The following is a 19113-nucleotide window of genomic DNA, read 5'->3' as shown; positions in this document are numbered from 1 at the left end:
TCAGATCCGCCTGTCCGTTTTTTTGGCGGATCTGAACGGTCCCCCCATGCATTCCTATGGGGCATCGGATGTCAGCGGAGACATGTCTGCTGACATCCGATCCAATCTGTCAAATATGGACGGATGGAAACCTTATTTTTCATCCGTCCAGCGGATCGGATCGGATGGGATTCGATGAGAATGGACCGACAGTCCGTTTACATCTGATTCCCCCATAGTGATGTATGGGGAACTGACAGCTGTGTCTCTGCATACAGTGCGGAGAACAGCTGTAATCCTCTTGCTCAGCGGAGGATTCACGGATCGATCCCCCGCTTAGATAAACGGAGTGTGAAAGAGCCCTAAGGGATAAAACTTTGAACAACTGGGGATGCACAGTTAAATATTACTAAATAACAAAAATTCTCTTAGGATAAAATAAAAATTAGGAAGTAATGTAATGTATTTTGTTGCATTTTATGGATGAAAACTTTACTGATTCAATGAAAATAGTACGATATGGTATCGTACGAGAAAAATGTTCGTGGTTGTCCCCTGTGTACTAACGATCAGATTATCATTCGATCTCCTTGAAATCTGTATTTTTTGTACAATATTCTAATCGAGTGTACTAGTCTTAAGGTCCCTACTCCCCTTCACACAAGCATGATCCTACTCTTAACTAAGGAAAATCCACCAATCAACAGAGATAACGATCCTTGCAGAGAATGTCTCGCAAGGGAAAAGTAACACTCCTTATAAACTCCATAATAAAGATATAAATTTGTTTCTGGACCGAAAATAAAAGTAGTGGCTGCCTGATTGGGAACAAGCATGCAGCAAATGAAATAAGAGTAAAGCCAGAACTCCAGGCCAACATACTTGTTTTGGGTTAGTAACTTGGAAAGTTGTAAAGCAGTTGAATCATATTGATATCTATGGAATTAGAGTTTTCAGGAGACATCACCAATGAAAGTTACTGGATTTCCTAAAACACAGACTTCCTGTAAACATACCATAGTGTAACCAATGGTATTTTTATATGTAGCCTGCGTAAATAAAACTCCTTTGTACTGTAATAATATATTTGTTAAATTTTCCTCATTATAGGTATAGCCTTACCTCCACCTTACTCCACTTTCACCAACCTGAGTTTATTTATTGATAACACACAGGACCACTTTTAGAAATCTTGGGGCCTCGTACAGCCTACCTGACGGGGTCCCCTTCGACCCCGCCCTCGGCTCCACCCGTGGATCTGCCCCTGACCCAGTTCTGCCGTCTCCCAATGCTTTCTTTGGACCAAGAGCAGGTTGGCAGCTCAGTCTTTGTGCTGAGTGGAGCAGAGCACTTACATGAGATCACTCCGCCAGAGAAGGCAGTGGTTGGCCGGCTAGAACTGCAACATGCGGGACAGAATTATGTACCTGCACCCTGAAATAGAAAAAAAAGTCCCTCCGCTACTCTCACCTGAAAAATTTAAATTAGCATGTAGGAAGTAGGATGAAGTTTAGGAAGGCCTATTTTTTTATTTGTGAGAAATTAACTCTAAAGCTGCCCGGGCCTCCCTGTTGAGCTGATGGGGCCCAGGCGCGGTACAAAAGGACTGGTTGTACTGCATTATCAGCGGCCCTGATAACACACCAGACACTGACTCTGATATACAAAATAATTTGTTATCCCATAGTATAAATGCGCTGTAAGCGCTAGTACAGCCTAGTCTGAGGATTAGTTTACTAAATTTGGGGGAGCCAGTAAAGAATATCTATAGAAGTAAATCTAAGCTAAAAGACAATCTTGACAGATGCACCATGTTGTTCTCATGAGTTTTCATCCTAACATCTGTCAGTTCTCATACTGCGTGGGGTTTAAAAATGATTGAAGCAGTAAGTAGTCCAAAGAGCCCCTTTGCAAATCCACCTATGGAGTAGCAGGGAACAAATGTAAAGACCAGTTGCTATTTCCAGTTTCAGGAGACTGGCTCTCGTTTTGCTAATAAAAGTGTCACCAGCTAAAACTCAAACTGCGCAAATGGAGGCCTACTTTATAGAAGTCTTCTTTATGATGGCCCTAAACAAACTGGACTGGACATAGAGAACTATGTAATATATTTTTTGTCGTGTTTAAACATTTTTTTGAAAAGAATAATACAAAGTACAAATTACAACAGTGTAAAAAAACGAGCATTCACAGAATACATAAAGAAAAAGAAGAAAGAACAAAGACAATGAGATCTGCAGGTCATTCATAAGAAGTAGCAGACAGAATCAAAGAATCACCTTAGAGGTGAGGGAAAATATCTCTACTCATAAGAGTTTACCATTCTGAGGGTAATATAGCAGGTAACTGGTGATGGGTGAGTAGGGAAGGGTCTGAGATCCAAAATGGAAGGTATCACGGGATGCTGAGGGAAGCCGCCCATGGAGATAAAAATGTTAAGGGGGGGGGGAGCTATACTCTGCAGTATAGATCAATAGGGTTAGGTAACAGAAAATGCCCTAAACGGAGGGAGTGGTTTGGATGGGACCAGACAAAGGGGAGGGAGAGGTAAAAGAAAAGAAAGAGGAGAAGCAGGAGAAAGTGGGGGGGGGGGGGAGAGGAGAGAAGAGTGTGGGAGTATTGCCTGGAGGGGAGAGGTGGGGGGGGAGGTAGAGACGGTGACTGTATATCAGCATAACTGAATGGGGGGGAGGTTATGGATAGAGTAATAGATTATCAAAATCAGGAGGGAGGAAATGGTCGACCCATGGCTGCCATAATTGCTCAAACTTTGAAACCTTAGCAAGGATTACAGCCTCGAGTAATTTATTTTTTTTTTTTTTAAACAATAATAGGAGCAATATATCCAAACAGACAATAATAGAGTGTTGTCATAAAAAACTTCTGAAAGGTAATATTTTGGTCTGACTTAAGGGCTAGCAAGTCAAATATATTTATAAGCACCGTAATACTAGGCAAAGAGTCATGGAGTAGCTGGATGTGCCCAGGCATGGGTACTTTTAGTCTAAGGGTCCATGTACACGGGACGCTGGAAATGGCCGTTTAGGACGAGTTGGGCGTTTTTTTCAGAAGCCCCTGAACGCAGCTCCATGTTATCTTATCTGTCCATGTACACATGTTCGTTTACAGTCATTTACAGGCAGTTGCGTTCAGGGACTTTTTTTAGAACGCAATTATTTGCGTTCGAACGTGTGTTTCCCGGCGTTTCAAACACAGAAACGCGGCCGAACGTGACTAAACGTGACTGAACGTGATGAACCTACGTTCAGCCACGTTCTACGTTTTTTTTCTTCCATTCAAAATCAATGGTTCCCTATGGGAGCCTATTGATTTGAATGGAAGTCGCACCGAAAGTCGGATCCGACTTGCGGCGCGACCTGCACTGTGAGAATCTTGAGGGGGAACTCCATGCCAAAAATGGGAAAAAAAACTGCGTGGGGGTCCCCCCCAGGTTCCAAACCAGGCCCTTCGGGTCCGGTATAGAATTTGAGGGTAGCCCCACGCGGAAAAAACGGCGTGGGGTCCCCCCCAAAATCCATACCAGACCCTTATCCGAGCAAGCAGGCCAGGAAAGGGGAGGGGACGAGCGAGCGGCCCCACCCCCCCCTGGACCACACCAGGCCACATGCCCTCAACATGGGGGGGTGTTGGTGCTTTGGGGCAGGGGGAGCTCTGCACCCCCCACCTCAAAGCACCTTGCCCCCATGTTGATGAGGACAAGGGCCTCATCCCCACAACCCTGGCCGGTTGTTGTGGGGGTCTGCGGGCAGGGGGCTCATCGTAATCTGGAAGCCCCCTTTAACAAGGGGGCCCCCCAGATCCCGGACCCCCTCCCTATGTGAATGGGTATGGGGTACACTCATTCACCACATAAAAGGCAGTGTATGGAAATAACGACAGGAGAGGTTTTGGAAAGTTTATTAAAAATCTTCATCCGGCTCTTCTTGTCTTCTCCTCTCCGGGGTCTTCTCCTCTCCGGGGTCTTCTGCTCTTTTGCTGTCCGCTCTTCTTGTGTTCTCCTCTCCGGGGTCTTCTGCTGTCCTCTCTTCTTTTCTTCTCTTCTCCGGTCTTCTGCTCTTTTGCTGTCGGCTCGTCTTCTTCCTCCGGTCCTCCTCCGACGATGTCTCCGGTAATTATGCAGCTTATTATATAGCCATTAGGGGCGTGGCCCCGATGACGTCATCGGGAGGCCCCGCCCCCTCGTGTCACAGATGACGTCTGCGGGCTGCATGCTCGGTTACGGGTCTGGTATGGATTTTGGGGGGGACCCCACGCCGTTTTTTCCCATTTTTGGCGTGGAGTTCCCCCTCAAGATTCTCACAGTGTAGATCGCGCCGCAAGTCAGATCCGACTTGCGGTGCGACTTCCATTCAAATCAATAGGCTCCCATAGGGAACCATTGATTTTGAATGGAGGCAGAAAAACGCTGCTAAAAGCAACGTTGCCAAATGTGCAATAACGCAAATGGAAAAAGCTACTGAAAGCACGTTTAACAGCTGCTTTTTCCCGGCGTCAGAAATAGCTTTGCAGGACGTTTTTTCTAACGTCCCGTGTACATGGAGCCTAGACATATTGGGCCCAATAAACAATCAGCAGTAAAAATGTCTATTGAAATAGACGTTTTTACTGCTGCAACAAATAAACAGTGACCGCATGTGCCTGTGTAATGTGACATATGCATCACAAATAGGAAATTCCATATCTGCGATATTTCAAAAGAATGTTGCAATTGGTACAACATATAATTTAAAAAAAAAATTGTATATATATTTTGGCCCATAGAATAATACAACTAGTGTGTCAAGCAGTAGGTGGTACAGGACTCTTATTAAACTATGATCACTGAAACATAATAGATCATTTGTTGCAGTTTGTGGCTTTTTTTGCATAATTTTTGCACATAAATTCCTTGTAATTTCTCACTCTGTGCCACCAGTAGTTTATCTGGTCCTTGGTCTGAATTTGTATTGTGTTGATTAACAGTCATGTTTCATAATAAATTGTTTCTTCATAAACTAACGCTTAAAGGAGTGCTGAACTTTTGGTCCTCTGTTGAACTCAGTGGTTTCTCCCTCTGTCCACGTCATGATTTTAGTAAATCATCCCTATCATGTTGGAGGGAGTTGGTGGGAATAACCATCATGTTAATGGGAGGAACCACTGAGTGCAACAGGAGATAAGGATATTGACACTCCTGGAGGTTTTAGTAATAGTCTACTTTAGGCTACCAGGCCTTTCATTTGGATGGAATATAGCTACATTAATGTCTATGGGGAGTTACAGTGCAGGGGTGGCCAGCACTGAAAAATATTTCTGCGCTGAAGTTTTTTTTTTTATTTACAGTATATATTTTCACATTTTATTTTATTACAGATACATCCCAATCTGACCAACAAGCATCCACCACCACTGTCTCAATGGAAGCTCCCATACTTACAGTCAACAGCTCTGCTGTTCCCAATACACTCACTTCTCCAGTCTTCTCCAGTATGTACTCATTCTCGTGTTTGGGTGGGCAAGCAAGCCCACAGAAGCATTTTCCTTGCAATGTGAAAAATAATGCTAAAAAAATCCAGCTAATTTATCCTCCAGCCTGTTTCACATAGGTCAATATTCTAAGTTTGCTGACACGATAATTTAACTGATAAAAGGGTCCTTTGAACTAAATTAGCAATGAGAATTCTCTTTTTATTAGATTGTTGGGCGCTGCATGATGTCAATACTTGGAGGAGGTATCTAATCTACCAAATGATCTAACAAATATTAACTTGCTTATTTGGTAAATGACAGTGGGTGCAATAGCTATTGGTGGTATGCCATTTAAATAGTGCAGAATGAGACATTTTTAATATTGCACAAATAAACAATGATTCACATTTGTAAATGTGCGAACATTTTGCATAAATGCTGCAATTTGTACAACATATAGATAAAAAGATTGCATATATTTCATATGCATAGAATAGAGGCATTAATGGGTGTCTCAGAACTCATCATAAAGTATGATCACTGCACCATAAAAGATCATTTGTTGCCACTTACGGCTTTTAGACAGTTTCGCCTATCATTTTTCTGTCGCAATTTCTTACTCTGCACAACCAAAAGTTCTATTGTGCCTAGTGTGCCATCATAATTATGTCATCAGCAAGTCAAGGCGTGAGTAAATTATACTATATGTTAGCAAAAATGAAGTACGTACAGTAAGTATGGTATGTATTAAGGATTTACATCACAGTTTTCTATAGTATGTATTAAAGATTTGTTGATTTTCAGCACAGTTATCTTTACAGTAGCTCTGTCATAAGAAAAGTATGAGTGCTGCTTTGGGAATGTTAGTTCCTTGGCTGTTATGCATATGCTTTCACGTAAATGCTTTCTGAGTCTCTGACCCAACTACAGTATTTATAGCATACTTGTTCCATGTATGTAGCACAAAAGTACTGAAGCCAGACACAGCCAGGCAACTAGAATTTTCAAAAAGGACCTGGCAATGGCAGCCCCACACTTTTTCATGACAGAGTCACTTTAAAGGAAAAGAAAAAAAAAATTTAGCTTTATATAATAATAAAGTAATGTACCTGCCATTATATTTATGTCTAATGTTTCCTTGCTGACCTCTTTCAGTCTCTGTTTTTAAGTTTTCTGTACCATTCCTTTAGGCTGGGTTCACATTGGTACGATGGAAGACATTGCTTGTGATTTGCACTGCACTGCTGTGCAAATCATATGTGATATCTGTGCGATGTGAATTCAGCCATACAGATTGTATGGCTGAATTTGCATTGCATTCAGATCAAAGTCGTGCAGGACCGTTTTTTTTGGTCTACAGCAGAATCAGATCGCAAGGGTGTTCACACCTATGTGATCTGATTCCTGTCCGAATTGACAGCTCGCACTGTGAAATGCGAACCAATCTGGGGGTGTCAATTACGTTGTATTGACACTCCCAACGGTTCGCATATGGCAGTGTGAACTGCCTGCGAGTCAGGTGCAATGCAGTGGATTCGCAGGGTTTCCCGCATCGCACCAATGTGAACCGAGCCTAAAAATAAAAATAATGAAAACACAGGTGATGATGGAAATACAGGGAGAGATTTACTAAAACTGGTGCACACAGAATCAGGTGCAGCTGTGCAGAGTAACCAATCAACTTCCAGGTTTTATTGTGAAAATCTAACTGAACAAGCTGAAGTTAGAATCTGATTGGTTACTATGCAGAGCTGCACCAGATTTTGTACTCTCCCGTTTTAGCAAATCTCCTCCACAGCGTATAGGAAGAAGGTATATTTTCAACTGAACAACAGACTTGGGTTACAGGGGTATATATTTGATAGAGTAGTGTCAACTTTATTCATTTTTGGCAAAAATCATTTGTTTTTATGTTGTTTTTGTTTTAAGCGGTTGTAAAGGCTCGGTTTTTTGTTTTGATTTTTGATAAACATGTTATGCTTACATGCTCTGTGCAGTAGTATTGCACAGAGCGGCCCCAAACCTCTTCTGGGTTTCCCCAGCAACTTTCTAGGCTCCACTTCTTGGGGTGCCCCCTTAAGAAGCCGCATCCATTGACACACACAGTATAGCTCGGCCCTGTCCCCTGCAAGGGCTTCCGCTGCCTCAGCAAAGCCTATGAGAGCGGGGGGTAGAACCAATAAAGATGAGCACAGCGCTGGATTGCTTGAGGCAAGTATTGAGAGGGTGAGGGGGGCGATACAATTACTGGTACATTTTTTACTTTAATGCAGGGAATGCAGTAAGGTAAAAAAGTGTCTAGACTTTAGAACCGCTTTAATTTGAACAATGGTGCAAAATATACACATTTAATAAGAAAATATAATGTTCTTTAGAAAATATAATTATGATTTTTTTTTTTATTACAGACACATCTCAATCTGACCCACAAGCACTCAACGCAACTGTCTCTGTGGACACTCCCACACTTGCAAACACCAGCTCTGCTGTCTTTACTGCACTCACTCCTCTATTCAACTCTAGTATGTACTTATTTTCCAGTCTAAAAAGCCAAGCAGGCCAGCAAAAGCATCTTTTCCAAACAATGCAAAACATTAGTGGTGAGCAAATTTGCTTCACCGGCAATCAAATAAATTTGACCCTGCAATCGGTTTCAGAAGAATCAATAAGTCTTCTGTGTCTTGATATTAAAGCACAATTGGATTTTCAATTTAAATTAGCTAAACATATTTTAGGAATATATTACCAAATTATGAAATAATCCAACGGGTCAGTTTGCCAGCTCACTTACAGTGTATGTCCAGCCCAAACCTTTAAGTTTTTGATAGACTGGGGAAATTGATGTTGTTTTTTTTTTTACTGCTATCTGGGGAGACTTCCCTTCACTTATATTCCTGGTGATAATGGCTTCACTAGACAAGAGATGAGGGTAAATCTACAACAGCAATGTAAACAGAAATAACTTTTTTTTTTATTACTGGAGTAGGAGAAACTTTTTGTCTGTGTACCTATTGCAGATTTTCTTTCAATTTCTGTCTGGTGAAACCAATGTCACCAGGACAGAAAGGAAAAATATCTCAATTGGAGTGCTGCATAGCAGTAAAACTTTATATAACTTCTAATCTTTTTCCATTATATCCAAAACTTAAAAGACATTTTGCCTGGACTTAAAATTTCAAGGCTAAATGGAGAAAATGCATCCACCAGTTGCGGATTTGGGTTTTAGCAAACTTTTTCACTTTGTACTAATTAAAGTGTACACAGTTGAAACAAGGATTGGATGGAGATCTTCTTCATAAAGGTCTTCTTTAAAAGAATAAAAAACAAACTAGACAATACCCTAAGCTACTGTATGTACATATTTGTGCTAAACATTAACAAGGGGAAAGATTTATTTGCTATATCCAAGTCATTATTAATGGAGAATGGTCATATACAAAATATGAAAGTTAATATATTGGTTGATGTAAGAACTAGCTGGTTACCTGTGACTGCTATGCTATGCAAAGAGTGACGGAGTAACGGATATGCCCAGGCATAGGTATCTCTAGATCTAATTCAGCTACTAGTAGTCTAAAGTTATAAATGTGTTTGGTAACATAAGGGAATAGCCTATAGGGTTCACTTCCATACTGTTGGCTTTGATGCAAGAAATATGATGGGTCTACCTGAGTTCTTAACATTATCAAGATGACCTTGAATATGTCACAGCCATTGCCTCCAACCCTAATAAATCAAGCCTTCGACTTTTAAAGTGTATCTATACCCAACATTTTTTATTGTGATTGTACATTATAGGACACAGGCCAGATATTCATATACTCTGAGTTATAGGATGCTACCGTAGGGGGATTAGACACTGTCAAAAGTTTTTTTGACCAGCTTTTTGTTAGATCTCAGTTTATTGCAAGTGTCCTTAGGCAATGTCTTCTGCACTATGTACAGTAGACATTTTTATGCTTAACACAGTTTCTTTATTTTCCCCTTTAGTTTATTTCAAATTCTCCAATCAGCTCTTTTCTCCCTTCTACTATAATAATAGAAGCAGTGCACCCAGATTGGTGAAATGTTTGTAATACCTTGGGAATCCAAAACTTTTTCCAGTTAGAATAGAGTGGGAAAGGATTTAAACTCCTCTCTGGTTCTACCTAAATTGGCAGACTCGATGGACTACTTGGTTTTTTTCTGCCGTCACTTTTCTGTGTTTCTACTTGTCTGAGGTTTTGCTGGAGATATTCCTTCCCTCCCAGTCTGGTAAAAGGAATGTTCCCAGAACAGGAAATGAGGGGGAAAACTCCAGATTTGCCTTGACTTTCTTTCTTGCAATAAGGGTGTTCTCCAAAGAGAAAGTTAAGAGAAATCTGTATAACACAGCCTGGAATAGCAGTAAAACCTGACAGATATTCTAACCTTTCTCCATGTTACCCAAAACAAAAAAAAAAATCAAATTTGGGGTACAGATACACTTTAATATATAGTGTTTTTAGTGTTTTAAAAATCTGGGGATCCGGAAGGCCTTACCTAAAATATCAGCTATCTCTATTTTCTGTTTTCAGGCTACTAGATGAACAAATTTCCTAAATGTTTTGCTTAGTAACTATGTATATTAACATATTAACATCAGTGATTGGTATGATCATTATAATGATACTACAGAATATTCTTTTTATCACAGGTCGCACCTATTTAACTAACAAAACTCCTAAAACTTTTTCCAGATTCTACAATAAGTTCCGGGAAAGACCTCAAACCCACAAGCACCAGCTTTGCTGTTCTTACCCCATTCATCGCAAACAGCACCACCATGCAATACTTACCTACAGGTCTGATGAGGCAGTTAGCTCAAGTGCTCTATAATAGAACCTTTCAGTAAATTTTTCTAATATTTGTTGTAGATTATCTTCATCGCATTATGAATGCAGATTCAGTTTACTATGTTGAAATTGCTGGTAACAAATATTGCTTCCTGCACTATATTGGATATATTGACTCTTTAAAATGTAAAAAAGTTTGCTAGCAAAAGATTACTTCTCCAGAGGGTGGTGAGTCCTCATTTCTCTGACTCCATGAGCTTCTATTTCTGGCAGAATCTGACACTTCTGCGTGTGTCAAACGTCTGTGTCACTATTGCGCACTGCGATTCCTCCTGCTGGCCGCCGTGGTCAGGAGGAGGAACCACAGCAAACAGCAACAGAAGCATTGGATTCCAAAGATCCTTCATGTGGCCTGAGGTTTTGGAGACGGCAAAGGAAAAACTCACTGCCCTCCTACATAGTAAGTATTAAGAGTCTTTTGCAGGTAAACTTTTTTTAGAATTTTATTTCCGGTCTGTAGGACATATTTTTTGTTTACTACATGTAAAATGTTATCATTTCCTGAATATACTGAACACAGTCATGCTATTGGCGACACCAGTCAATATTTTATTTATTCACAGTATACCTGCAGCATTAATGTGAAAAAGCAGAGAGAAGGGTGGCAGCATTAACATTGTTTCATGTTGATTGTATTTTTTGCTTCCTTGTTATGTTGTACATTTATTTGTTTGCTTGTTTCTAAACATCAGTAAACACATTCCTTTAGCAAGGAACATACATTCCACATTAATAATTATGCTACCAAAAGTAGTGTGCTGTAATTTGTCTCCAGCATTGCTCCTGTTTCTTCTTGCTGGAGGCTGCCATTTTGTTGAAGCCCAGAGCCCCTCAGCAGCAGTAAATCTTTAGGCTGTCAGCAGATTGGCCTCTAGAGGCTCTGATTTTAAGCACAATGACAAAAATGGAAAGCAACTGAGCATGTGCAGAGCAGGGGGAGACAGTAAAGCCCAGGTATATCACGGTTAAGTTTTTCCCTGTAAGACCTATTAATTTTGATATTGCGTATATTTTCACCATTTCCCGGCATTCCGCAGCATTGTTTATGAGTTGAAATCTCGCGCGTCACGATAGAATAGCTGTACGTACCGATTCAGCCAATCAGAGTGTCAAATTGTTTTCTCGCCCGCTGATTGGCTGTTTAAAAGTTTTACATAGCTATACTTGCAAAAGGGGGCAGCCCGAAATGATCTAGTAGGACTTAATTTTCTGACTAAAGTTCAGCTTTAATTTTGGGTAGAGTGGGGAAGGATTAGACACCCTGTTTGATTTTTACTAATATCTGAGGCTCCATTATTAAGATTTTCCCCTCGCCTAATTGATAGAAGTTTCACTAGACAGTAAGTGGAGAAAAACGACTAACAGCAACACAGATGGAAGTAAAAATGCTTTTCTTTAGTAGAGTAGGGAAAGGCTATAACCTCTTCAACTTTTTATTGCTGTATGTGTCCTACTGCAAATTTTCCCTTACTTACTATATGGTGAAATGGTTTTCTCTATAAAGAAGCCTGGGACAGCAGTAAAAACCAACAGGGGATCTGATCCTGTTCATTTCTGCTTTGTCTAAACCTAGAAAAAAAAACGTTTTGACTGACCTTACAGTTTTATCTAGTCTAAAAGATATTATTGTGTACCCAAAATTGTGCTTTCATATTTGTATTCCTGAGTCGATAAATATACTATATATCTGAAGCAATTGAAAAAAAAGTCATCAAGATGTCATGTTTCATATTCTATAACAGATAACACCACTGCCACGCAAGCACCCACTACCGCTTCCATGGATCTCACATCTGCATTCACCGCAGGTTTGCTGCTTTTATTATCTGTAACAACTTGACAAATGACTTCATAGAAAGGAGAATTTAAACTTTATACTAACTTTATTCAACTTACTTGCAAACAAGCATTCAGCTGTAAACTTTGCACTAAATGACAGAAATCAGATGCTCACTTTTAATTTTTAACATGGCAGATAGGTCAATGATGGTTGTTGAAATGGTTTTTACTTTTAACCAAAAATGGTAAACCCCCTGACTGGAGTTATGTCCAAGTGGCAGGAACCTGACCACTTTATTTTTTATACTGAATTTCTTAACAGATAAGTTCATCTAATAATAATAAATGCATATTTTTTGCAGGTAAAAAATATGCATTTATTATTTATTTTGTAATCGACTTGTAAAGCATTATACCCACGATCAACAGATTGTGGGTTTATTGCCACGGTCCTGCAGACTGTTTGTATATCTGTCTGCCCATACCTCTGATACAGGCAGGCAATTACAATCTGACAGGAAGCTCAGTGAACTACCTAGAGCAGTGATGGGGAACCTTGGCACCCCAGATGTTTTGGAACTACATTTCCCATGATGCTCAACTACACAGCAGAGTCCATAAGCATCATAAGAAATGTGATTCCAAAACATCTGGAGTGCCAAGGTTCACCATCACTGACCTAGCGCAATCAACAGTGCCTTGGTAGTTCATTGAGGACTACAAGCCGACGGCTGCAAAGGCTGTCTGAGCTTGTAGTTTTCCCATTCACAGAACACTGTGAATGGATGACCCGACCGAGTAGCCCCACACGGCCACATCTTTTATAGATTGTGACAGCTAGAGTGGGGAGATCGGGGTGGGAGCAGCAGCTCCCTGAATATGGGTGTAACATGTAACATGTTACAAAAGGGGAAATTATCCTTTAAACAGTTTAAGTGCTTGAAGCTAAAAAAAAAAAATCAGTTTTAAAGTGTATTGTTAGGCATTTTTTTTTTAAAAGTGGGGAAGGGTTAGACTTCCTGTTTAGTTTTTATGGTTGACTGTATTGCCACTGGGGAGATTTGTACCGATGACCATTGTCACTCAGAATGAAAGTGAGAGGAAAAAAACTTTTTAAGTTGTCCCCAGAACAAGAGGTAAGGGGAAATCATTTAATGTGAATACTTGTTCTGCTGACAACTGTTTAAGAACAGCATTTCCCTCACTTAGTTAAACTTAGTTAAAGTAGAACTATGGGCAGATTTTTTTTTGCCATCTGTGTCCCATTGCAGAGATTTCCCTTAACTTCCTGTCCTGTAGCCAAACAAGAGAGAAAATCCCTGAAAATTAAGGAAATTTTTTGGGGACCCCCCTCAGGTCACCAGAACTAGTATCCGCATTGGAGGATTTCCCCTCTATTACTTTTCTGGGGACAACCCAAAATTTGTGATTTTCTTTTAATTTCACTTTCAATGATAATGGTAAACAGGACAAATACAGAGGGTGAATCTCATTAACGTCGGCACAGGCAGACATAAAGTCCCTCTCCACTCTATCTAAACCTAAAAAAAAAAAAAAAAAGGTTTGCCTTTAGTTATACTTTAATTTACTAAATGTGAAGCATGCTGTAGTAGAGTAAAGTGAACCTGTGTTCACTTTAGACTTCAAATCACATAGAGGAAGTAAAAAATAAAAGTAACATGTTTAAATGTTCAACACAATGGGGTCACATTTGGGACATTCCACCTGTAAGAAGAGGTTAAATTAGTAATGCCTTCTACTGTGGTGCCCTCTTTCTTGTGGGTATGGTACTCTCTGCCTTCTGTGCAGGGGTCATAGAAAAAAGGGGATAATTAGTTCTGTGTGGAAAACAACAGGAGACTGCTGAACAATATGTGAGTTTTTGTGAGAATTTGTTCCTTCCCTTTGCGGACACCCCACTTCCATAATGTGGATTGTTCTGAACAATGGACTAAACTGGATCAAGTTAATAGTTGTACTGCAGTAGCCTTTGTGTCTGAATCAGGTTGTAACTTTCAGGATTGCCGCTCAGTTTATATACTGTTTCTCTAAGAATATCTGAACTGTTGTTCTCATTTTTGGTCATCAAGTATAGTATGTTTGAAGCAACCTCTGCCTGGTTCTGTGCCTTTAGTGTACCTTTATGGGGCCATGTTAGACCTTAGCAGAGATTAATGTAGTAGTGGGATGGCAAGAACAAAAGCCAGCTTGAAACAGGAGTCGTAATGGCTAGGTGATAGAGGGCTGTGATGAAGAGATGGTCCATAGGGTCAAGATGCATCTCACATTCATAGTTAAAAGCATCAAATACAGCCAAGGAGTTTCTGGGGAAAAAACATCCTCCTTTTTTCAGGGCTTAAGCAGTCAATGTTATTAAAATGACAACAGAATGCCCTAGAAAATCCAAAAAAGTAGACCGCACTCAGGAAATGTAAGATGAAAACAATCAAAACTCCTTTATTCTTCTTCGGTACAGCAGACAGACAATACAATGCACATAACAGACGTGTCGGGTTGACGCGTTTCACGATGTAGATCGCTTACTCATAACCACACACAAGAGTGTGTGGTTATGAGTAAGCGATCTACATCGTGAAACGCGTCAACCCGACACGTCTGTTATGTGCATTGTATTGTCTGTCTGCTGTACCGAAGAAGAATAAAGGAGTTTTGATTGTTTTCATCTTACATTTCCTGAGTGCGGTCTACTTTTTTGGATTTTCTATTGCTTGGACGGCGGATCTGACCAGCACCAGCCATTGAACTGACACCTGAGCGGCTCTGCTCTTTGTTGTTATTTGCCAACAGAATGCCCTAGGGGACGGTGTTAAGGCTTGATGAAGACTAATGTCTCCTGATGGCATTGAAGGCAGGTTTTTACCCCTAAAAAGCATTGGCTGCATTCGATGGTCTTGAAGTGATTGTAAATACTTTTTATTTATTTTTTAAATAACAAACAGGTTTATACTTACCTATGGCCCTGAACCACCTCTTCTCAGGTCCCTCAATGGGTGTCTCAGTCCCCCCCCCCCGCTCCCGCGTCATAGGATTTGATTGACATTGGCTCTCACTGCTCTCAGCCAAGCATGCGAGAGCAGGGAGAAGGGAGGGAGCCTCTGTAGGTGGGCAATGTGCTGGATCGAGTGAGGACTCAAGTAATTGTTTGTAAGGGGGGGGGGACACATACTGCTACCTAAATATAGATATTTTTTACCTAAATGCAAAGAATGCACTAAGGTAAAAAAATGTTTAGGCTTTAGAACCACTTTAACTATTAAAATGTTTGAAAAAGTCCTCCAAATGAGATGAACTTTTTGTACCAGGCAGTCCAGGAATTTACCAACTGTCGAGCACTTCCTTTGTCACTATCAGAGAGGTAGCAGTCTAGGACCTGAACATGGTCCATCTATAACAGTGTTTCTCAACCCTTTTTCAGTCAGGGCACGTTTTAAAGATTATGGTCTCAAGCCACCCATGAGAAATTATGGACAGTCTTGAGGCACCCCATTCTAAAATGTAAAAACTATTCCAATAGTTTTGCCTAACGCAGAAGCATCCATACAAGTAGGACACCCAACTTCATCACTCAGCTAAGTTGCCCTCAATGCTGATGAAGAAGGGCAGGGGAGGGTCAAACAAAGATGCTATGCAGGCGACTGACTTCCTCCTTATCAACTGGTGATGCCATTGGTCATTAGGACACCGGCAGCTAGAAGGATGTAATAGTGCACAATGAAAACCTGTGGCTTTGTGTAACTAAAAGGTAGGCTTTATCCACATGCCAGCTTGTTTACCATTTTTGGCAATTTTTAGGCATTTTGCCAAAGCACCCCTGAAGAAACCTCAAGGCACCCCAAGGGTGCCTGGGCACCCTGGTTCAAAAAGGCTGATCTATACTATATTTTATCCAATGATCTGCTTCTTGGAAGGAAAAAACACTATCACACACACACATCCACCATTCAAGTTAATGCCTTAATGCCATGTTAGTGTGTTGGTGAGGGCGGTCCGGCACTAGAATATCCTAAAAAGCTGCAAACAGGGGGTTGGGGGACTGTATTGGGGGACTAGGAATGAGTGCAAGGGGATTTGCTTTAGTAAACATGAAATAGTTTCTTAAGTGTAATAAAATGCAGGCTCCTCGCATACCACTGCCTTTGTTTAAAAAAAAAAAAAAAAAACTTTTCATCCTATAGTTTTGCATTTAGTATCCTGTAAGCTAGGCTTGGAACATCTATACCACATGTATAAAATCTTAGTTAGAAATAGAAATAGCCATGTAATAAAAGCTGTTATATATAAATAATGTACATTTTGATTACCTACACACTTTTGTTTCTCTTTCCACACTCCAGGTCCTTCCAGCTCTAACTTCACCACACCACCAGAATCAACACAAGCCATGAGTGTGTCCCCTTCTACTCCTGGAGGTGACAAGCAGACCTGCATTCATCCACTGCAATCATAGCTTGGCTTGCATGCACAATATAATCCAAAAATGCACTATTTTGTAATCATTCTGAGCACATATAAATTATTAAGAAAACTATACTGAGAGGAATGCATGTGCTGTCATTCTCATTCATTTTCTGAAACACCCCTTCACCTGTTTGTCAGTCATTGACCCAGAGTATGTATGCAACCAGGTAAGTCAGGACTCCTGAGCTGTGTACTTACTCCAGGTCAGTGCAATGTAGCCTGATATTCAATATGACAAGGAATTTGTATTTTTCAGAATGCAGTCTGAGAATGGCAGGACAAAATCTCTTAAACTTTATGATAATATGATTCTACAATCTTAGAATTTTCTCCTTGCTTTATTGCAAGTATTTCACCTAAGTGTTTTTCCCCCAGAAATATATACTAGTTACTAACTTTTTATGTCACTTTTTTCTTTGTAGGTGAACCAGAGGCGAATTGCAGTAAGTATTTTGTGTTTGGTCTGTTGGTCCATGATTAAATGATCCTTTTACTAAATTTTTAAAACAAAAAAATGCACACTAATTACCAATTTCAAAGTAGACAAATCTGCCATTAAAATAAAGAAAGTAGACAACTATTAGTACAATGGTTTGGGCCATCCCAGCACTTGTGTATTTCCATATACTGTAAATATACGGCTCCATTGAGAGGCAGTTATACTTGCCTGTCATGCGAATTGGATGCGGTGAAATCCGCATTGAATTCGCATTTGTGTGAATCCAGCCCAAAATGTCAATTGTGTTACATGTGTTTTATATCATTGTGCACACCGGAGTGACAGCAATAATTCCAGGGCTATTATTCATGATTAACTCAAAACGTATGACCTGTGTCGCATAATGAAAAATTTGGATACCAAAGTGTTTTATGGGTGCAGGGTATTCAATGCGACTTCACCGTTTATATTTTGCTCAAAAATGAGTCAATATATTCCATTTCTGTGCCCTAAAATCAACATGAATGTATTTTGGTTTTTAATTTGTATTTGATAAATTGTTGCTTTGATATTGTGTAACAACATTTGAAAGTACCACCATTTTATTCTCCCCGGTCTCTGCTTTCAGAGAATAATAATATTTAGGTGTTTTACCCAATCTTCAGGCCAAAAATTATTTTTACACGTGTGTGGAAAAAAATGCAAAATCAGCTGTGGCAGTGAAAGGGTTGAAAGTTACATAGTTACATAGTTACATAGTTAGACAGGTTGAAAAAAGACACAAGTCCATCTGGCTCAACCAATAAAAAACAAAAAAAAAAGAAATTCCAACCATACAATCTCATAAACACAATCCTATACCCACAGTTGATCCAGAGGAAGGCGAAAAACCCCCAGCAAAGCATGATCCAATTTGCTACAGGCTACAGCAGAGGAAAAAAATCCTTCCTGATCCCCTGAGAGGCAATCAGATATTCCCTGGATCAACTTTACCTATAAATATTAGTACCCATTTATATAATGTACACCTAGGAAAGAATTCAGGCCTTTTTTAAAGCATTCTAGTGAGCTGGCCAGAACCACTTCTGTAGGGAGTCTATTCCACATTTTCACAGCTCCTACTGTGAAGAAACCTTTCCGTATTTGGAGACTAAATCTGTTTTCCTCTAGATGTAAAGAGTGCCCCCTTGTCCTCTGTGTTGACCTTAAAGTGAATAACTCAACACCAAGTTCATTATACAGACCCCTTATGTATTTATACATGTTGATCATATCCCCCCTTAATCTCCTCTTCGCAAGAGAGAAAGTTACTGTTTTTTTTTATGTTTTATTATATTAAGAGAAAAATAAACAAAAATTAAAAAAAAACCTTACTAGGACAGTACAAAAAGTCCTGAAATGACCCCTTTTTCGAATGTAGACACCCAAAGGTGATCTGATTTTTTTCCAAAATGTTTTGGAAATAAAGAGATATGCTGATATTTAGGTTGTTAAAACATGATGCTTGGTAATGGTGCACCAGACATATCATACACAGAGAGATCAGGAGGTGATCAGGGATTAATATACTAGTCACATACAATGGGAGGATGGAGACAAAGAGGTTAATGTATAGGTCAGATCAGAGAAAGGATTGGACTGACGTATATTGTAGATGGCAGTAGAAGGATGGATTTTAATATTGTAGGCACTGGTGCTGACTGTTGGGCAGGAGGCAATTGTTCCTCACACACATTGTGAGGACGTATTAGTACATCCTCCCAGAATAATAACGGAGCCGGTTGGCTGTTTATGTACAGTGGCCAGTTCGCAACAATCAGCTCTCCCAATAAGATCTGTGTTTGACAAACTGGAACTGAAGAGTTCTTTACAGACTTCAACAAAGTTGCTTGTGGACACGTGCAAGACCAAAAAATTAGTTTTGTTTAGATTCCTTAATCTAGTTTTTTAGTTTAGTTAAATTTGGTTGATTCATTCAATTCGTATTCTGAATCTTATTCGGAATTCGTCTTGTCTTTTTCAAAATTCTTTTAGAATGTACCAATTTTTTTTGATTCGAAACGTTTGAATCAATACATTTTTTAAATCAGTCGA

The 19113-nt window shown here is 39.9% G+C and overlaps 1 protein-coding gene across 1 annotated transcript in view; it reads left to right on the top strand.

Moving 5' to 3' along the window:
• The window catches only part of PTPRC (protein tyrosine phosphatase receptor type C), a 230074-nt gene that overhangs the window by 87548 nt on the left and 123413 nt on the right, over positions 1-19113 (top strand). Inside the window, exons 3-6 of the mRNA XM_082266341.1 lie at positions 5353-5466; positions 7857-7970; positions 12065-12130; positions 16457-16531. Coding sequence (XP_082122467.1) covers positions 5353-5466; positions 7857-7970; positions 12065-12130; positions 16457-16531 — 369 coding nt within the window. The remainder of the gene's footprint in view (positions 1-5352; positions 5467-7856; positions 7971-12064; positions 12131-16456; positions 16532-19113) is intronic.

This window comes from Pelophylax lessonae, assembly GCF_965119305.1.
Source record: "Pelophylax lessonae genome assembly, chromosome: 8".
Taxonomy (NCBI): Eukaryota; Metazoa; Chordata; class Amphibia; order Anura; family Ranidae; genus Pelophylax; species Pelophylax lessonae.
The sequence above is the reverse complement of the archived record's forward strand: the minus strand, read 5'-3'. Positions and strand labels throughout refer to the sequence as shown.